Source organism: Heteronotia binoei, chromosome 6 (assembly GCF_032191835.1).
Source record: "Heteronotia binoei isolate CCM8104 ecotype False Entrance Well chromosome 6, APGP_CSIRO_Hbin_v1, whole genome shotgun sequence".
Taxonomy (NCBI): Eukaryota; Metazoa; Chordata; class Lepidosauria; order Squamata; family Gekkonidae; genus Heteronotia; species Heteronotia binoei.
In genome coordinates this window covers 108,336,106-108,357,008 of record NC_083228.1, presented here as the reverse complement: position 1 = coordinate 108,357,008, position 20,903 = coordinate 108,336,106, and the positions used below count along the sequence as shown (strand labels likewise).

The 20,903-nt window shown below is 42.1% G+C and overlaps 2 protein-coding genes across 3 annotated transcripts in view; one reads left to right on the top strand and one right to left on the bottom strand.

Annotated features, from left to right (window-relative positions):
• CP (ceruloplasmin) overlaps positions 1-7,014 on the top strand; it is a 37,146-nt gene extending 30,132 nt beyond the window's left edge. The window contains exons 17-20 of one of the 2 annotated variants that reach the window (XM_060242326.1): positions 2,675-2,814; positions 4,722-4,884; positions 6,008-6,084; positions 6,705-7,014. In XM_060242326.1, the coding sequence (XP_060098309.1) occupies positions 2,675-2,814; positions 4,722-4,884; positions 6,008-6,084; positions 6,705-6,746 (422 nt within the window). In that variant the 3' untranslated portion in view covers positions 6,747-7,014. The remainder of the gene's footprint in view (positions 1-2,674; positions 2,815-4,721; positions 4,885-6,007; positions 6,085-6,704) is intronic. The other variant, XM_060242327.1, reaches the window with a different exon arrangement.
• The window catches only part of HPS3 (HPS3 biogenesis of lysosomal organelles complex 2 subunit 1), a 35,418-nt gene continuing 21,026 nt past the window's right edge, over positions 6,512-20,903 (bottom strand). The window contains exons 12-17 of the mRNA XM_060242328.1: positions 18,361-18,546; positions 16,959-17,147; positions 11,089-11,196; positions 9,982-10,188; positions 8,150-8,240; positions 6,512-7,920 (exon numbers count right to left, since the gene is read on the bottom strand). Of these exons, the coding sequence (XP_060098311.1) occupies positions 7,793-7,920; positions 8,150-8,240; positions 9,982-10,188; positions 11,089-11,196; positions 16,959-17,147; positions 18,361-18,546 (909 nt within the window). The 3' untranslated portion in view covers positions 6,512-7,792. The remainder of the gene's footprint in view (positions 7,921-8,149; positions 8,241-9,981; positions 10,189-11,088; positions 11,197-16,958; positions 17,148-18,360; positions 18,547-20,903) is intronic.

Below are 20,903 nucleotides of genomic sequence, written 5' to 3'. Positions count from 1 at the left end.
CCCATCAACAGAGGCTTCACTAGGCTGTATAACTGAAGAGAGATTTGTGGTCAGGGCCAGCCCTGCCACTAGGTAAACTAGGCAATTTCCTAAGGTACCGGCCTTATGGGGGTGCCAAAATGGGTGCCCTTCATGTGGCTTAGTGATGTTATCAGTGGAGGGTGTGTGTGCCAGAAGTTAGCCTTGCTTATGGTGCCAGATGATCTAGGGCAGGGGTGTCGAACTCATTTGTTATGAGGGACGGATCTGACATGAGACCTTGTCAGGTCAGGCCATGTTGGGCCAGACCATGTATGTGCCTATTTAAGATTAGGTAGCAGAGATATAAACTTTATAAAGAACACAGACAAACACGACTAAAGATTTGTTTAAAAATCCCCCATAAAACATGCTTAAAACGTTAGCACTCGTTGGTCTTAAAGGCGCTTTCTTTGTATTTCTCCCATGGGATCCAGGGAATCGGGCAAAGCAAACTCTGACTCTTTCCTTCCTTCCCCAGGGGACCAGGAGGAGCCTCAGCCAATAGAAGGAAGAGGGGCTGGCTCAGTAACTCTGCTGTGCAATTGACAGAGCACTTGCTTTGCAAGTGCAAAGCAAACTCTGCCTCCCTCCCTTCATCCTCAAGGGAGGAGCCTCAGCCAATAGAGACAACAGAGACTTTGCTCTGTAGCTCTTGTGCTACTGAGCAAGCCTGGCAAAAAAAGCTCTTCCCCCCCCACAAGGGAAGAGCCTCATTCAATGAAGAAAATAGAGGCTTTGCTCTGTAGCTCCTGTGCGATTGAGCAAGCCTGGCAAAGTAAGCTGTGATGCAGAAGGAAGCAAGAGAGAGGGAGAAGGAAGCAGACGACAGCCAGTTGTTCAGGGGCCTAACAGGAGCTTCCGGGGGCCTGATTCAGCCCCTGTGCTGCATGTTTGACACCCCTGGTCTAGGGCTAGCCCTGTTTGTGACACTTTAAAGACTAACAGATTTATTGATGCAGAAGCTTTAATGGACTACAGTGCAGTTTACCAGATCTATGGAAAGTTATCTTCTGTTGAGAGATATATGTAGATATGTGTCTAAAGAAGAAATGGTAAACAGCACAAACAAAAGGCCATGAAGTGTGTAATGTACTGGGATCGGCGCAGTAAGAGACCAGAGTCGGAGAGTGATTTCAGCAAGCTTTACTTCAGGAACACACACACACAGACTGAGCTCTGTTCAAACTTCCCGCTCCTTTATACAATTCTTCCCCCCTTCTGATTGGTCCTTAACTATCTACATGGATTGGCTATTTACAGGGCCCTAAGGGCCTATCAGGGTACAGTATGAGCCTGGATGTTGATTGGCTACTTATGTTTCAATCCTTCCCCTGATTGGGCACGCTTAGGCCTTCTCTGGAACCCTGGTGTGGAGTTCAAGCTCTTGCTTGTTCGGCTTCCCTCCAAAAGTAACAGTTCTCCTATTTGAGCCTAGGACACAACAAAGTGCAAGAGTCTGTGCTCTGTAGCATTTCTGTGCAAAGCTCCCTATTATAATCAGCAGCACCATTCCTCCAGCAAAATTTAGCACCAATTATTGCGATTGTGATCACTGTGCTTATTTTGTATATAGCTGAGCCTTATGCAGAAATGTTATGGATGCTGGAGTGTGTCTGTATCCCCCATGAAGGAGTTTCATGCATGCAGTGAAGTGGGCTCCAAACCAAAAAAGCTTATATTGAAGGTGCTATAGGACTGTTTTAATTTTTTTAGCTTTAATAGACAAAGTCAGGAATTGTAGACATATTGATTACCATGCACTAGCCTATCTACTGCATAAAGTCTGACAGTGTGGACTTCTTAGCATAGCTGCCTCAAACCCTTCAGCGGTGACACAGCTGCTGTTTGGAAATGGTAGAGACAGGAGGAGCTGTTATGGCTAGCTTCTTTGCTAGCACTGGAACAGGATCAGAAGCCCTCTTACTCAGGCTTGTTTAAGCATAGCCCATCAGCTCATGATGCAGATTTAGACAAGTGGGCTTTTTAATGTTTCAGTCTGAATGACCTTCATTATAGAAATCTCCAAGGTGAAGGGAATGTCAACAAAATTTGATCCAAGGCCATGAATCTGTGAGTTGATCCCTACTAATTCTGGCTGGGGGAGAAAAAAAAATCAAAGTTCCACATATTCATACATCATTCTTGCCTTTCTAAATAGACCAGGAGACATGAAAATAATCCCAAAAGAATAGAGATTGAATTGTGCTTGGACTGTGCTCAGTCAAGAGCAGCCAGAGAGTTGTAAGAACTGTCAGTCAGTCAGTGTTTGTAAGAACCATTGGATTCACTTTTGCCACCAAGTCTAAGCCTACTTACAACAGCCCCATAGGGTTTTTAAGGCAACCTTCCGAGGTGGTTTGCCATGGCTTGCATCTGCATAGCAACCTTGGTATTCCTTGGTGGTCTCCCATCCAAGTACTAAGCAGGGCCTACCTTGCTTAGCTTCCAAGATCTGGGTAGACTGGCTTATCCACAGCTGGGGAAGGAATTCTCAGTTGGTAGGTGCTAATGGGGGTAAGGATTTCAAATTGCTTTAAATTTTAGAATTAGCTGCTACTGAATATAATAGGGAGGTAGCAGGAGAGAGGCAGTTCATTTAGAATTTCTTTAGTTGAAAAACAAGTTCTATGACAATGAACATTTCTTTCCTTAGCCATTAACGGACGGCTGTTTGGAAACTTGCATGGTCTTGATATGCACGTTGGAGATGAAGTCAGCTGGTACTTGCTGGGAATGGGCAATGAAGTGGATATGCACACTGCACATTTTCACGGCCACAGCTTTGATTACAAGGTAAACACCAGCATTCCTGCTTTCTGTTATATAACTAGAACATGAACATTTTGGATGCTGATGTTGACTCCAAGTCAATTGAATGGAGGAAGCTTTCCTACACTGTCCAAACCACTGGCCCATGTCATCTGATTAGCAACAGCTGTTGAGAGGTTTAGGCAAGAGACTTTCCTTGAACAGGCTCTCCAAAATCCATTTAAGTGGCAATCGGGCCCAAGGCCTTAACAAACAGCATGAGCTCTATCCTTAGGACCTATCCTTCTAAGTTGTTGACTAAGCTATAAGCCTTCCCTAAACAAGCATCCTCATTGGTCTTGTGACTTCTGAGGCAACTTTTGACCCATTGCTTCTCTCTCAGCACAGTATGACCATGTGACTGTTAAGTGCCTTGATATCCTATTTATAGTAAGTAAGTAAAGTAAGTAAAATTTTATTTGTATCCCGCCCTCCCCCGCCAAGCAGGCTCAGGGCGGCTAACAACAACAAAAGACAACAATACATTAGTAAACCATTACATTACTACACATTAAATTAATCTTAAAAACCAGTTAATACATTAATTAAAAACCATTGTTAATCTGATTACATTAAACTAAGTTACATTAATTAAATCTAACCATATTATTGTCGTTGACGCTATCTATCAGTTGGTATCAATGGCGAATTTCCTTGTTGTGCACTTGTGATTCAGCTATTCGGAAACGCCAGTTCAAAGAGGGTGGTCTTGCAGGCCCTGCGGAACTGATCGAGGTTCCGCAGGGCCCGCACCTCCTCTGGGAGCTGATTCCAAAGATATGGGGCCGCAGAAGAAAAGGCCCATGTGCGGGTGTTCTGGAGTTTGATTTCTTTTGGCCCAGGAGTAGTCAATCTGTTTTTTCCTACTGACCTCAGTGCTCTCTGGGGCTCGTACGGGGAGAGATGGTCCTTCAGGTAGGCCGGTCCTCAGCCATATAGGGCTTTAAAGATAATGACCAGCACTTTGTACTGGACCCGGTATACAATCGGTAGCCAGTGCAGTTCGCGTAGCCCCGGCCGTATATGTTCCCATCTTGGGAGACCAAGCAGCAGTCTGGCCGCCGCGTTCTGCACTAGTTGTAACTTCCGGGTCCGGCACAGAGGCAGCCCCATGTAGAGGGCGTTACAGTAGTCCAATCTTGAGGTGACCATCGCATGGATCACCATTGCTAGGTCCTGGTGCTCTAGGAAAGGGGCCAACTGCCTCGCCTGCCTCAGATGGAAGAATGATGACTTGGCAGTGGCTGTTATCTGGGCCTCCATTGATAGTGAAGGCTCCAGTAAAACACCCAGACTCTTCACCCGCTGCGCCGCCTTTAGCGGCGCACCGTCGAAGGTCGGGAGAGATATTTCCTTCCCCAGAGTGCCACGACCCACATAGAGAACCTCTGTCTTCGTTGGGTTTAACTTCAGCCCACTCAGTCTAAGCCATGTTGCAACAGCCCGTAAAGCCCAGTCCAGGTTCCCCGGGGTGGAGGCGGGGAACAGGTTTGTTGGCCTGGAACTAGAGTAGCAATTGTTGCTCAGTACCTATAGGGGTGGGAAAGCAATACAGAGGCACAGATGAAGGACCATGGTCTTCAACCCCATTTTCCAAAGTGTTTCTATGACAATCCTGTTATCACATTCCCGCTACATTGTTTTCACCTTTGGACTGACAAGTGAGACTGACCCCTAATACAGATGACTGAATATGAAACGTAATAAATTATGAAAAGGCAAAAAGTTCATTAGTATCTCTTTTTATTGGCAATTTTATATATTATCATTCACACAATAAATATTCATAAAAATAATCCAGACCATTTTATTAGGTTTAGCTGTTGCAATTCATCAGCAATTTACCTACTTGAATTATCACTGACACAGGATTTTTTGTTTTGCCTTAAAAGCAAACCAGGACTTACCGAGCAGATGTCTTTGATCTTTTCCCTGGGACATTTCAAACTGTTGAAATGTTTCCAAAGATTCCTGGGACATGGTTATTGCACTGCCATGTGACTGATCATATCCATGCAGGGATGGAGACTACCTACACAGTGCTCCCCAAAGAAGGTGAGAAATAACCAGTGGTTGAAGAGAAAATGTTACATTCATAGTAGTATCCCCATTCCACTGAATTGGGAAAAGGTGGTAAGAGATCATAGCTTTTAAATGGGGGGGGGGGGGGTTATGTTCATATAAGCAAACTGGTACAGTTTCTAACCTCAGATTAAGAACCCTTAATTTTATTATGTTTGTAAATACTTTGTATTGTAATAGTCCCATGGGCAAATTTTTCCAGCAGACTTGGCCGTGAGTTTGTGGATCTGCTGTGTTTTAACTCTGAATGCTTTTAGATGGGGTATTTTAATCTGCTTACATTTTTAATTGGATTATGATTTATGTCTTTGCGATTTAGCTGCTACCTTGTTTGCTGCCTTGAGTTCCAGGAGATAAGGTGGGATAGAAATATCTTAAATAAATCCATGAAAGGGTTTTTCCAAAACGAAGAAGAACTTGGTTTAGAAAAACAAATATCAGAGTATCTGCATATTTCGAATTCCAGTAAGGCCAATAGGAAACATGCTATAAACAAGGCAAACTGCTTTTAAAAACGGTTTCCAGCAGCCTGATGGCCAGTCCCTACTGCCCGTGCTGAGGGTTCAGTAAATGTGGCCGGTGTCTAGGAAAAGTGAACAAACCTTATCCCTTAAACCTGATATACCCCCAAAGAGGCCTAAACCAAAGCTAGTCATCTACATTCTGATCTGTGAATGTGAAATATGGGAAGGATTAAGAAAATACATAGGCAAGGGATTAGAATGGGACTCAAATGTATAAATGCTTGGAAATAGACACTGGAAAGACCTTTTCCAGCACACAGGGCATTATTCAGTAGCTTATGGTCAGGGAAAGGCATGAGGGCTTATAGAGCGACTATGCCCACCCCTTGAGCTGGCTATATTCTCAGAGTAACAGCTCTGACAGCACTAGGCATTTGTTTAGCAGCAGACATGAGTAAGCACAGGGCTGTGTACCAAACCGTACTTGTGCTCATCAGCAGCCTGCCTGGTGCTATCATTTGTCATGACAGACTTGCAGATGGAGTTGGGTTTTCAAATTGTGACTGCACAAAAGTTGGCACCTGACAGGCTCAAAGTGGGTGCCTTTTAAAAAAGACTTTCTTTTGCACCAGGCTCTTTAAATGAGAAAGATCCACACAATGGACAAAGTAGTTTCCATCACTCTAGCTTCAGTGGCATCCTGGGCTTGGTAAGTTGACTCAGATATGCAGCCATGTCACCTGCTATCTTTTAAGTACAAAACATAGTTTCTGCATGGTTTTATAGATGGGGAGTCGGTAGACTCAGTCCCTTCATTGAAAAAGGAGAATGCAACACAGTGCTGTATTGGTGCAACAGCATCTGTGGTCACAATGAATCCCACAGCTGGAGGCTTTATTGCAGTAATGCAATACAATATTCAGGAATGATTAAGCTGGGTCAGAAGTCACCCAGAAGTCAGTGCCATGGATAGGGATGTCACACGAATTCGCAGTTCTAATACTATTTTATGAATGGGCTTAGTATTGCTCACTGAACTCAGTATGCTAATATGGGTGCCCCAATGCATGCACATGTACAATGGGAGCTAGTGTGGCCTGGCCATAAAAACCACACTTCAGATTCCCCTCCCCCGCAATATGAGATTAATGTTTTTAAAGCATTCAAACAAGGTGGTCAACTTCTGTTTTTCAATCTGGCCAAAATGACTAAACCAATTAAATACTAACCAATGTGTTACAATTGTGATATAATGCATGTTTTAATACATTTCTTATAACACACGATTATCAGAACTCCTGTTTGGACTTTACTTTTTCTTGTTTGCAGATACTCACCATTTGTTCTCAGGTAGTGCTACAATGCAACTAAGGATGCCGCTACTTCCACTATTGTTCTCTCACCGAAAAACTGATAAAAACTAAAGCCCAATGGCTGGGTAGAATATGCTATAAAAACATCCAATGCCAAGTGATTTTTAAAAAGTACAATACAAATGGTGCTCCCAGCCTCTGAGAATTGCAACACCTCTGGTAGGTAGTATGCTTAAAAATGCTGAACAATAAACCACCTTTAAAGATGCTTCCTTATGTACAGGACAGAGACTGAAGGCAGAATAAAACAATCACATTTGCCACCATTTGTGGAAAAATCTGTGCAATACTCTGTGTTCAAGTGATTGTCAGGAGGAAGAGGAATCAAAGAGGTCTGGCCTAATAATGCTTATACTGGCTGGTTCTTGCGACTGAACGAGAGACAGCCTCCTTAGAAATAATTCTTGAAGCAGGAACAAGCTGCTATTGGATACAATCTGCTGCACGCTCATCCAGCTCAGATACTGCAAATCAGAGCTGCATTTTCAGCAACTTACTGGTCCTTGGGTACAGAAAAATGTCTCGTTGATGCCACTGAGCTATTCAGAAGTTTTGGTGGTTGGATATAACTACACCACACACTGATGGCTCAGAAAGACAGGTTTGTTTGGAATTGTATCCCTAGTATGAGAGTGTATTTGGACCACCTACTTACTGAAGGATTTTGTCCTGCTTTCTGCACACAGTGTAAATAGAATTCTAAAAAACACTGGAAAGTAGTAACCACAATCAGTAGAAATAAGGACGCTTTACAAATCATCAAGGTTATGAGTGTCCTTCATGTGAATTTCAAGCCACACGTGATCAAGGCCAAGAGTGAACCCTATATTCTTCCAATATCCACAAGGATATGTTAGAGTAATACCCTTCATATTGAGCCTGCATCCTCAACGATGTTGGAAGGCTTCCTCCAACATAAGTGACTTTGAGCATCACAGGCCTTTTTATTCATAACTGCCTTGTGAAGGAAAGGCCATTTGGTCCATTTTCTAGAAGGTGTTCTTGCCAAAGTTATTGGAGGTCACACAGTGCTTTTCACGGTGTTCAGGTCACCGGTCTTCTTCTGCTGCACTGAAGGAGGTGTGGCAGGAAAAAAGCTGCATTACCATCTTCGGGCAGAACATTTAGGAAGTCCCTCAGTTCCAGTTCCAAAGCGAGGACGGATAATGTTTCTGTAAGAAATAGACCCCAGCCTGGTTAACACATTACCATGAAGATTCACTCCTACTAAGCTTCTAATAATTGTTTCCCCAAAAATATCATGCGTACAAACCCAGCATCCTATAATTCAGAATAATTGGAAGTTCCAGTCATCTGCAGCATCCCTCTTCAAAGAGCCTTTAAGTGCACAGCAGAACACCATCACATAAATAAAGCTGAAAACAAACAAACATTCCTTACCTTTCAGAGAAGACAGGAGGACAGGATAGTTGTCTCCAGGATATCTGATTCTTCTGCAGAGCTCAGGAAGGAGCTTTTTCCACCACAGAGCCTAAGTCACACACACACACACAAAAAGTTCTGAACACTTGCAATTCTATATGTGGTTACTCGGAAAAATATTCGTACATGAGTTGCTTTGAAAGTATACATATTGCATATGAAATTTCTTTACTGCTTAGTACACAATCAAAAAACAACAAACCGACCTAGTAAAAACTAGAATCTTAAACAGAAGAGTCTTGAATGTCCCAGAATATTTTTGTAGTTGTTCATATCCTATGACAAGACTGTTCTTTAAATTATGCAACTGAAATGAATATTTACTTCATTCATACCCTGCCTTCTGCCCCAAAGGGGACCCTTACATAATTCAGCTCCATTTAATCCTCATAACATCCTGCAAGGTAAATCAGGCTGAGAATGTGACTGGCCCAAGGTCACCCAGGAAGCTTCTATGGAACAATGGTGGGTCTCTCAGATCCCGGTTTGACATGCTAACAACTGCATCATGCTGCCTCTCTAATGCCACTATAGATTCCAGAGGGAAAAAAGCAAGACCAGAAATGGCAGAATTGTTTAATGAACAATTTTAATAGATTGATGTGACCCGTCTTGAGCTTGTTCACAGGAAGGGTGGGATATAAGTCTAAAGAATTAAAGACAGACAAGGAAAGCTGGCTTCTAAGACCTGCACAGATTAATGACTGCTGGAAAGCTTACTCCACTAACACTGCTGAGATCAACAGATGTTACCAACACCTGTTCTTAGTTTTGAGAGTTTAAAAACCTGCTTCCTACCCTTACATTTAGGATGCCAAATTCAACATTCAGCTACTGAATCTCACAGCTGTGCAATGTATACATGTAGGCTGGCCATCAGTGGTGCAGATGGAGCACCCATCAACAAAAAAGGCAACAGTTGGCACATATGTGAACTGCGTCCCTTTCCAAGACAGCAGGAGTGGTATTGGCTTTAAAACAAACAAACAAAATGCTGTGGCACCTTGATAAATGAAGTCAGAATCAAATGTGCTGTGCAAAGAGGGCATCAAGTGCCACTCAAAGCTTTGAACAGTGCAACACACAACAGCATCTGGTTCTAGCCTTTCTCTTTATTCCTGGAGTCAAGCTCCTCACCAGCTGCATTCCCTTGTGATATGACGAACACATGTGCTCCCTTCCATGCCTCTGTGTGGCTATTTAGCTGAAACTCAGGTCCCCAAACTTGTTTCCAGGGGACATCAACTCCTGCCTTCACTGGCCGACTGTGGTGTATGCTTTTGTCCACTTTCATTCCATTTTTGTAGAAGCAAGACTGGCTTCAAGACTAGAAAGTATACCTATTTCAACCTCACAACAAAGAGGAATATTTCAAACAACATTCAGTGCATCTTTCATACCAGTGATCAGTGTTCCCTCTAAGCTGAGTTAGCATTAGCTAGCTCACAGATTCTTAGCCTCCAGCTTACACATTTTTGTCTTAGGTCAAGAAAATTGACCCCAGAACACAATAATTTATGCAGTAGCTCACAACTTTCATGCCAGTAGCTCACAAAATAGAATTTTTTGCTCACAAGACTCTGCAGCTTAGAGGGAACATTGCCAATGATAATTCAGAAAAAACCTGAAAAAGTAGGTGTATATCTCCGGAAAGCACAAGTTTGTTAAATGCCCAGAAGTAACTTGCTCTCTTTCTCAGAGCACAGACTTCCTGTGGTCCTTGGGTACAGGTTAATCAACAAAGGCAATGGAGAACAAAGCAAAGGCTTAAATCAAGTACTACAGCTCACCTGATGCTCATCTTTCAACTCATGCTGGGCATAAGGAATGACTGCTTCAGGGCACCTCTCCAAGAGTCTGTCTATGGCCGTCTCATACTGCCTTAACTGTGTATTGCAAAGAATATGGATGCTTAGACCGGAAATGGTGTTGTCAGGAAGGGTTTCCAGAAATGACAGGATAGAAGTTACATCGATGTGTGGGCTGCATAGGAGAGACTGAAAAAAGGTAGAAAAAATGACCAGGCATATGTGACATGAGGGAGAAAAAATTACAGAGCTTTAGAAGTAACAATATACCTGCTGTTTAAAAATTACAATGCAGTAATCACCAAAAGAAAAAGTAATCAGTTTTAAGCTGTAAAACAGATAGGCCTGCTTAAGTGGAAGTTAGTCAGATATTTTCCCCTGGGTCTTATTTTTAGGGAGCTGCACTTAAGAAGACACTTAAAATTCCTGCTTCGGCTCCACAGAAAACATACAGCTGGTTCCCAATGATCCTCTAGTCCAATTCAAAGGACAAGGCAGGAAATTCATAGCCACCATATCCGCCTCCACCACTCCTGGTTCTCCCAGTTGTGTGTCTACTTTCATGCTACACAAGACAATCCCATCCCTCTATCTTGCAGACACTGGGGCCTGATTCAAAGAAAAAAACAACTGTGAGACTTAAAGGTGCATAGTAAGCACCCCAAAGGTCTGCAGCCAAGGCAGGTATTACCAGGGCTTTTTTTGTAGCAGGAACTCCTTTGCAGATTAGGCCACACCCCTCCGATGTAGCCAATCCTCCTGGAGCTTACAGTCAGCCCTATACCAAGAGCCCTGTAAGCTCATGGAGGATTGGCTACATCAGGGGTGTGTGACATAATAGGCAAAGGATTTCCTGATACAAAAAAAGCCCTGGATATTACATTTGTGTGCCAAACACGCATGCTTGCTTCAGATGGGAAGTAGCTCAGTTTAAACCAGGTGCTGTGTGACTGCAAAGCATGATAGGTGAGGTATGGTGTCTTGCCAAAAACAAAACTTAACGCACATAAACACAGTCATAAACACACCACACACAGTGTGGTGGTTGAGAGGATAAATTGCAGAGAAGATGGAAGAAAGCAGTCATACCTGTAATTTTGAAAGATCTTCAGAAGAGTTCTGCTCCGAAGGAGGTGCTAATGACATCATGAATGAAATCCAAGGAAAAATAAGTCCATAATGACTACAGGAGTTTACCTGTGTGGAAGGGAGAAGGATAAAAGAAACATACAGAAACTTTTCTGTATTATATGTAATTTGAAATTTTATCTCCAAATCCCCCTAAAAATATTCCAATAAAGCAAATTAAATTGAAGACAATAAAACAAGAACTGTTGTCTAAAGTTTGATGTGAGTCAGAAAAGTTTCTGAAGAAATTCAGTGGGGATGAAAGTCTTGGGATGAAAACCAAGCACTCTTGAAATCGACCTTTTATACTGTACTCTGAAAATGAGCCACCTTGTTTCTTAACAGCATCTAGATGATTTGATCTCCAGTGGCAAGTATGAGGACAGCTGCAGAGTGTCCCACCCTAGAGGTGGACTTCTTTTTACAGGGGCAGTGGGGACTAGTGAAGCAAATGCCAGTATTGGCTCTGGCCATTTTGAATTCTAAACCCAGTACAAGTAGTAGAAAAGAGCAAGAGTCCAGAAGCACCTTAAAGGCTAACAAAATTTGTGGCAGGGTATGAGCTTTCGTGAGTCACTGCTCACTTCTTCAGATACCTACTGGACTCTTGTTCTTCTCTACCGCTACAGACAAACTTGCTTGACTTGATCTATCTCCAACACAATCTTGATCTGTCTCCAACACAAGTAAAAACAGTAGGCTACTCTGAGTCTCTGCAAGAAAGGCAGACCAAAAATGAAGCTAACACAGATTAAGGTTTTGGTTCAACTTCCACTTCAATTCCCAAGCTATGCAAAAGTAAATTTAAGGTGTAGTAATGCTGTTTACACTGCTCAGCCCTCCAGGTTAGCTGTGATTTGTATTGAGAATATTAAAAAAACCCTCACTTTCCTTCGTTCCTTTGTAAAGGTACAATAAGGTGGTGGTGGGGAGAAACCTGTATTAGAATTGTTCATTGGGGGTTTTGTCCTTTACATGCACAAGCATCAAGGACAAAGGCTCTGTGTAAGCTGTGCTTCTGAATATATATAACACAAAATATAGGACTGAGCAACTTTGCGCTTCTTTCGATCGTAGCTTGCAGTCAGATAAAAGCAATATTCTAGCCCCTGAGGTCTGTAAAATCAAGCCTGAAAACTACAATAACAAAAACAACAATAAAAATATGAGCAATGCCTGGTGTCAATGTATTTAGTCAAATCCTAAATGCAAGCAAAGCAGTATTTGCATGAGCAAGGACACAAATCTAGGAGACACAAATCTTTTATCTCTCTTCATCATCATAAGAAACAGATGTGACATAAAAATGAGCATATTCTGGTTTCTGCCACTTTCTTTGCAACCTGAGATGGTTACCCTCATATGGCGCTCTGGAGAGAAGCAGGGAAAGGGGAAGCAGGGAAAGGGGACTACATGTGGGAAATGCATGCAGGCCTTTGACCTCTGTCAAGGAGGGCTGGGGAATGTATTCCCTTAAACCAGGGATGGCCAAACTGTGGCTTGGGAGTCACATGTGGCTCTTTCACACACATTGTGCGGCTCTTGAAGCCCCCACTGCCCATCAGCAAGCTTGGAGAAGGCATTTCCCTCTTTAAATCACTTCTCCAAGCCTATAAAAGGTATTTTATAAGCATTTTAAGGATATATTGGTGCCTCATGTGACTGAATTGTTTCAAGGAATTTTGGATGGATCTCCTACACCGCCTACATGGTTGGAGTCGAGATTGGTGTTAATTCCGACACCTGGGAAAGATCAGACTTTAAGGGATTCATATAGGCCAATTTCTATCACCAATATGGATTATCGAATATTTGCCAAGGTTATGGCAATGAGACTTAAAAAATGTATAACACAATTGATAGGGAAAGATCAATTTGGGTTTATGCCTCAAAAGTATTTAGTAGAGGCAGTTAGGAAGGTGATGGGTATGGTTTATTTAGCTGAAAATCAGGATTTGCCGCTTACGCTTTTGGCGTTGGATATTTATAAGGCCTTTGATTCTGTGGATTGGACGTACATGAAGATTATATTTCAAAAGTATAGGTTTGGGGAGAAATTTCAAAATATGATTGAGGCAATATATTCTAAATCCAAGGCATTGATAGGAGTTGGTGGATCAGTAGAGGGATATGTTCAGGTAATGAGTGGTACGAAGCAGGGATGCCCTTTATCCCCTATGTTATTTATTTAGCATTGGAACCGTTAGTGAATAAATTAAAAAAGGATAAAAGAATTATAGGCTTTGAAGTTCCAGGTAAAGGGAAAATAGATGGGAATCTCTTAACAATGTATGCAGATGACATGATGGTGACAATTAAGGATGTGGAGCCCGCAGTGGCACCTTTAAAAAAGATATTACAGGAATTTGAGGAAGTGTCAGGGTTAAAAGTGAATTTTTCAAAATCTTCGATGGTGTGTGTTAATGTAAAACCAGGGTTACAATTAGCAGCTTCAAAAATTTTGGGTATTCCCATAGCAAATAAAATGGTGAAATATCTAGGGGTAAATATTCCTAGGAATATTAAAAAAATATTTGAGTATAATTATAAAAGAATATGGAGTGGAATTCAAGTTAAAATGAGAGACTGGAGGAAGAGGAAAGAATCAATTAGTACTAAGAATGCTATGGTTAAAATGTTTCTAGTTCCTAGGTTGACTTATTTTATGTATTGCCTTGGCATATACCAGAACATGTACTGAAGAGGTGGCAAGGAGATATAGATAGATTTGTTTTTGCATCAAAGAAACCAAGGGGGTGAACAAACATGTGGACAAAGGAGACCCGATAGATGTTGTTTACCTTGACTTCCAGAAAGCTTTTGATAAAGTTCCTCATCAAAGGCTCCTTAGAAAGCTTGAGAATCATGGAGTAAAAGGACAGGTCCTCTTGTGGATCAAAAACTGGCTGAGTAATAGGAAGCAGAGAGTGAGTATAAATGGGCAGTCTTCGCAGTGGAGGACGGTAAGCAGTGGGGTGCCGCAGGGCTCGGTACTGGGTCCCATGCTCTTTAACTTGTTCATAAATGATTTAGAGTTGGGAGTGAGCAGTGAAGTGGCCAAGTTTGCGGATGACACTAAATTGTTCAGGGTGGTGAGAACCAGAGAGGATTGTGAGGAACTCCAAAGGGATCTGTTGAGGCTGGGTGAGTGGGCGTCAATGTGGCAGATGCGGTTCAATGTGGCCAAGTGCAAAGTAATGCACATTGGGGCTAAGAATCCCAGCTACAAATACAAGTTGATGGGGTGTGAACTGGCAGAGACTGATCAAGAGAGAGATCTTGGGGTCATGATAGATAACTCACTGAAAGTGTCAAGACAGTGTGCGTTTGCAATAAAAAAGGCCAATGCCATGCTGGGAATTATTAGGAAGGGAATTGAAAACAAATCAGCCAGTATTATAATGCCCCTGTATAAATCGATGGTGCGGTCTCATTTGGAGTACTGTGTGCAGTTCTGGTCGCCGCACCTCAAAAAGGATATTATAGCTTTAGAGAAGGTGCAGAGAAGGGCAACTAGAATGATTAAAGGGCTGGAGCACTTTCCCTATGAAGAAAGGTTGAATCGCTTGGGACTCTTTAGCTTGGAGAAACGTCGACTGCGGGGTGACATGATAGAGGTTTACAAGATAATGCATGGAATGGAGAAAGTAGAGAAAGAAGTACTTTTCTCCCTTTCTCACAATACAAGAACTCGTGGGCATTCGATGAAATTGCTGAGCAGACAGGTTAAGACGGATAAAAGGAAGTACTTCTTCACCCAAAGGGTGATTAACATGTGGAATTCACTGCCACAGGAGGTGGTGGCGGCCACAAGTATAGCCACCTTCAAGAGGGGTTTAGATAAAAATATGGAGCACAGGTCCATCAGTGGCTATTAGCCACAGTGTATGTGTGTATATAACATTTTTTGCCACTGTGTGACACAGAGTGTTGGACTTGATGGGCCGTTGGCCTGATCCAACATGGCTTCTCTTATGTTCTTATGACAGCTAGTAGGTATAGATATTATGGTATTAAAGATGGGGGAGTCCCAATATAATTTACTATTATGATGCATATCAATTAAGGCACTTAATGACTTGGTTGGAGGGAGAGTTAGGAGAAGAGCTGAATGGGATAGAAAAGGAAAATTTAGAGGTAGTAGGAGGAAAGGAAAGTTTATTTGATAGAACGAAAAGGAGGAAGAAGATAGGTGATAAATTATCAACCTTTATGGGGCCCAGTAGGGTATGGGAGAAGTGGACAAAAGAACTCGCTCCGGAGATATCATCTATTACTAAAATGTGGTATTATGATAAATTTGCTCCATTAAGGGGATCACTATCAAAGGAAGTAGGAGATAAACTGAAGAGGATTACGATTCGAGAATTGAAAGAGGTTTAGGATACTGATGGGGTGAAAAAAGAGGAGTATAATATTTTGAATAATATTAATTGGTTGTTAAAAAGTCAAATCTCCTCATTGTTGAAGGAGGAAGAACTTAAAAATATTGGTAAAAGAATTAATACTCCCTTTGAAAAATTGGTGAAAGAGTATGGAGAAGATAAGTCAAAAATAGTTTCAAAATTGTATAAGATTTTATTAGGTACAGGGAAATCCTCAAGAGAATTTTTGAAGGAATATTGGGAAACAGATATTGAAGATAAAATTTTAGATGAAGATTGGGAGAAAATTTTTAGATTACCTCCCTTTGTTACAACATGCAGGAGCAGGGATTGAAGATGATACAGAAATGGTATTATACACCCATTAAGATGTATTATATTTCTAAATCAGGGAGTAAAAATTGTTGGAGGAAATGTGGAGAAATTGGAACTTTCAGTCACATGTGGTGGGATTGTCCCTTAGTGCAAAAATTCTGGGTTCAGGTTGGCATAGAGATGACAAAGATTATGGGAAGGAAAATAAGTATATCTAAAGCAATGGCAATTATTAATTTGGATGGTGTGGGATTAGGATCAAAAGAGGATAGTAAATGGATTAATTTGATGTTAGTAGCAGCAAGGAATTGGAAAGAAGCTGAGGAACTGACAATTAATCACTGGATGGACAAAATGAATAATATAATAATATTGGAGTATTTAAGGATGAAGATTCGAAGAATGAATGGATTAAAGGTTAGGAAACAAGAGGAGGGCTGGTTTAGAAAGATGGTGAGGTATCTGGAAAAGTTTAAACAATTTAAGACGATTGGTTGGTTAATAAGGAAATGAATGGATAAGAAGTTTAAATAGAGGGATGGAGTTGTATTTGGATGAAATGTTAATAATTATCAATATATGGAATATTATAATGTATCTATGGCCTGGGACTCTCACAGAGGTGTAGTGGTGTTGGAATATATAACAATAAAATTAAACAAAAAATCACTTCTCCAAGCCAAGCTAGCCAGTGGCTTGGAGAATGCATTTAAAGTTGCTTTCTTTCTACCTTTCCCTCCCCCATCTATTTGCCTTCCTTCCATCTGACATTCATGTCTTGTGGCTCTCAAACATTTGACATTTATTCTATGAGGCTCTTACGCTAAGCAAGTTTGGCCACCCCTGCCCTTAGCCCTGCCAGTAGCCCCTCCTGCATGCAATCACAATTTGCAGGATTCGTTTTATAGAATTCAATTTTCCTTGACAAAGAATTTGGAGAGCTTTTTAAGTGTTTGTTTAAATATCCAGGTTTTTTTCTCTATCTAAAGGAAGCTGATGCACTTGTAGACTGTTTCAGATGACAGCATGGGTCAGGGCAGATGTGAGCATCAGTGCAGGAGGGGCATGAATAAGAGCTCTACCGCTTTCGGTAAGCATTCTGCAGGTACTTCAATACAAATGGCACCTTACCAGATCTTCTGTGGTTTTCAGCGGCTTCGTATCGGGAAACTCCTTCCTACACAGCCTCCAAATGTACTGGGAAGCAAGTTTAAAATGCAGTTCCCGCACCACTTCTTCCTGGAAGCAGGCTACAAGGAGAGCTTCCCAGAAGTCCACTAAGAGCTGGGGAACACCATCTCCCTCCTTGGCACTCAGCATCTACTTTCCCAAGTAGTAGAAAGAAGGAAAAATACATCAAGGAGCTACTCCCAGAAGAACATTTAAACTGTTCTTGTAAATAAAACAGAGCACAGCAATAGCATACCACAAAACAGGAAGGGGGGGGGGACACACAAAGAAATCTAACAAGTGCAGGATACAGATGGATTTATTCCAGTGGCTTGGGTCCTGATACAAATCTCCACAGAAGGATTTCTGTCAGCAGTGCACCCCCTCCTGCTGCATGCAGTGCAAAAGACCCTTCAAAATGCTGTTCCTGAGAGACAGAGGATGCACATACCTGGAACAGCAGAAAAGGGAAACTGGAGGAGGGATGAATTGGCTACACCCCCACCTTTGCTCATGGGAATGATCGGTGCAGTCTGAATAATTCTAACGGGAATATAACCCCCTGGGGTAGACTGTTGCAAAAGTGCTGTTATCAGTTCTTTCATGAGATAAAGACTGAAATGAAATGGGATTGGCAATTTGGAATAGAGTTTTTGTCTCCTGCTCCTGTTTGTTTTTTGTCTCTTATATCAACTGTGGTTGCTTGTCTTTTGATGCTTAGCAGATCTTGATTATGCAAATGGCTCCCATTATATTTGGATCTCCAGAGAGTGCTTAATTACACACTTGCATAAATGTACTGAGCACAGCCCAGAGAAAAGAAGCCCCAACTTATGCCAAATATGAATCTGCATAGACCACATTAACATGCAAACCAGGTCAAACACAACTCTCATAATGGTGATGGCAATCATGGGAATGGCTCCCACCAGAACCACAAACACGCCATTCATGTATTGGGTATACATGCTCATGAGGACATACTAAAGAATAGTTAGGCAGAGCTTGTCCTGAGAGAAGTACCACAGTGCTTACTGTTCCAAGTCACTAGATCTTGGGTCCTGTGTTAGGTAAATATAGCAGTGCTTGAAGCATGGAATCTGCCCCAAAAGGTAGGTTTTCCCTGTGTTGCTAAAGCTTGAGAATCACTATAACAGAAAGTTAGCTCTTCTGCTTAAATTCCAAAAAAGAGTTAACTGCATTCACTGAAGTTACCCTCTTGCTGTTTCAGGACTTGTATGAGAAGAATGACTCAAACTTTTTAATGTCGTTTCTTGCCCTCTAATTATGAAGTCAAGGAATGGGAACTGCGCTATTTTGGAAGTTCCAACTATAAAAGCAGCAAAAATGCCTAGTGGCTGACCTTGATGTAAGAGTCTGCTTCTTCCAATTCCATTTTACTGTTCTCATGTAAAGCCAGTACCGAAGCCACGAGAAATCCAGGTCTCGTCTCCCGCAGGTAGACAGCAAGTTCAGTTGGACTAATCTGCCCTTTAATTTGCTGTCTCAGGAGTCTTGGTTCCACAATAAAACCACACACCTGGATCATCTGCAGACACACAACAACAACAAAAGTAATAAGTTGACCTAGATTTTTGCTTCTTCCTTGTTTCACTTTGAATGAATGCTGATTTGAAGTCCACCCCAAAACCACCCAAGGGAAATAAATGCATGGGGTGTGAAACACCTAATGCCTGATTTCCTTTCAATAAATATGTAAATAAAAACCTGGAAAGGACTCCCATTTCTATGCCCATTGCAGGGAATCAATTCAATTCATAAGAAATGCAACACATTTATTTGGCCACTGGTATTCTCAAAACAAGCTTAAAAGAGCCAAGGGTCAGTCAACCCTGAGTTTATCACCACAATCAACATTAAGACTGTTTACATTCCTTGAGAATCTGATGTCTTTTCAAGTATACTTTCCTACATTCCCTTGTTATCAGTGCCTTGATTCAGAACTCTTTACCCGTAGCAGCCGCTCATCCAGAAACCCCCTATGTGTGGAGCGGTGCATGACAGGGGCTGTTTGGGGAAGATACAAAGGAGCTTTTCTATGTGTGGGGTTCTCCCCACATACTTTCCTGGATTAAGCTAGCAGCAGCAGAAGTAGATAGAAAAGAAGCCAAAGTCAGCTAGCGGTGAAAAATGGCTAGTTTTCACTATAGACCACTGAGCACTGGCTGGTTGCTTCAGTTCTTGAAAAGAAGGCTGGACTGTGGAGGATGGTCTGATTCTGCCCTTTTGGAGTACTGTGTACAATTCTGGTTACCGCACCTCAAAAAAAATACAGCATTGGAAAAAGTCCAGAAAAGGGCAACTAGAATGATTAAAGGGTTGGAACACTTTCCCTATGAAGAAAGGTTAAAATGCTTGGGGTCTTTAGCTTGGAGAAACATCGGCTGAGGGGTGACATGATCAAGATTTAAAAGATTGTGCACGGGATAGAGAAGGTAGAGAAAGAAGTACTTTTCTCCCTTTCTCACAATACGAGAACTTGTGGGCACTCAATGAAATTGCTGAGCAGTTGGGTTAGAATGGATAAAAGGAAGTACTTCTTCAACCAAAGGGTGATTAACACATGGAATTCACTGCCACAGAAGGTGGTGGTGGCTACAAGCATAGCCAGCTTAAAAAGGGGATTGGATAAAAATATGGAGCAGAGGTCCATCAGTGGCTATTAGCCACTGTGTACTGTTGGAACTCTCTGTCTGGGGCAGTGATGCTCTGTATTCTTGGCGCTTGGGAGGGGTAACAGTGGGAGGGTTTCTAGTGTCCTGGCCCCACTGATGGACCTTCTGATGGCAGCTGGATTTTTTGGCCACTGTGTGACACAGTATGTTGGACTGGATGGGCCATTGGCCTGATCCAACATGGCTTCTCTTATGTTCTTATTCATCAAGGTATCTCTTATGTTCCTAAGCAACCGCAGATCTACTTAACATAGAGCAATCAGCCCTGAAAAGGAGTCATGACTATTTGCTCAACCAGATGGGACATTCAATAAACAGTGAAATAGGATCAGGGTTGTAGGTCAGCAGAGATGAAACCTCCCTTATTTCTTAAGCACACATCAGGAGTAGGTCTGTGTAGCTCTCTTCTCCCTTTGGAGCAGTACTTCCCCTGCTCACTATAAGATTTCAGTCCAGTAGCAACTTAAGAGATCAACAGAAGTGTTACGGTGTAAGCTTTCAAGAGTGAAACTCTCTTCATCAGATACAAGTAGGAATGGAGTTATCTGAATATTTTTATCCCAGTCAGGAGTTGTGTTACAACAAATGCCTATAAAAGATGTGAAGGTACAATGTACATAGTAATTAGCTTGATTAGAGCAGAGGGGAAACGCTTGGGGGCAGGAAATTAGCTTCTGTAATGACATTAGAATCCTAGATCTCCATTAATGGAGGGGGGGGCGGGGAGAATCCACTGTTCTAAAAAGGAAAGGTCTCCTGTGCAAGCACCAGTCATTTCTGACTCTGGGGTGACGTTGCTTTCACAACGTTTTCACGGCAGACTTTTTACGGGGTGGTTTGCCATTGCCTTCTCCAGTCATCTACGCTTTCCCCCCAGCAAGCTGGATACTCATACCGACCTCGGAAGGATGGAAGGCTGAGTTAACCTCGAGTCGGCTACCTGAAAACCCAGCTCACACTGGAGATCGAACTCAGGTCATGAGCAAAGCTTAGGAATGCAGTACTGCAGCTTTAATACTCTGCACCACGAGCTCTTTTTGCACTGTTCTGAACTTGTGAATTAACTTTACAAGCATTCTTCACCATACCCCTTCCACTTCTAACTGGGATAAAAAGTTTCAAGAGACCCCCATGTCTATTTGTGTCTGATGAAGGGAGCTTTGGCTTTCAAAACCATATGCCTTGAAAACCTTGTTGGTCTCCAAGGGAC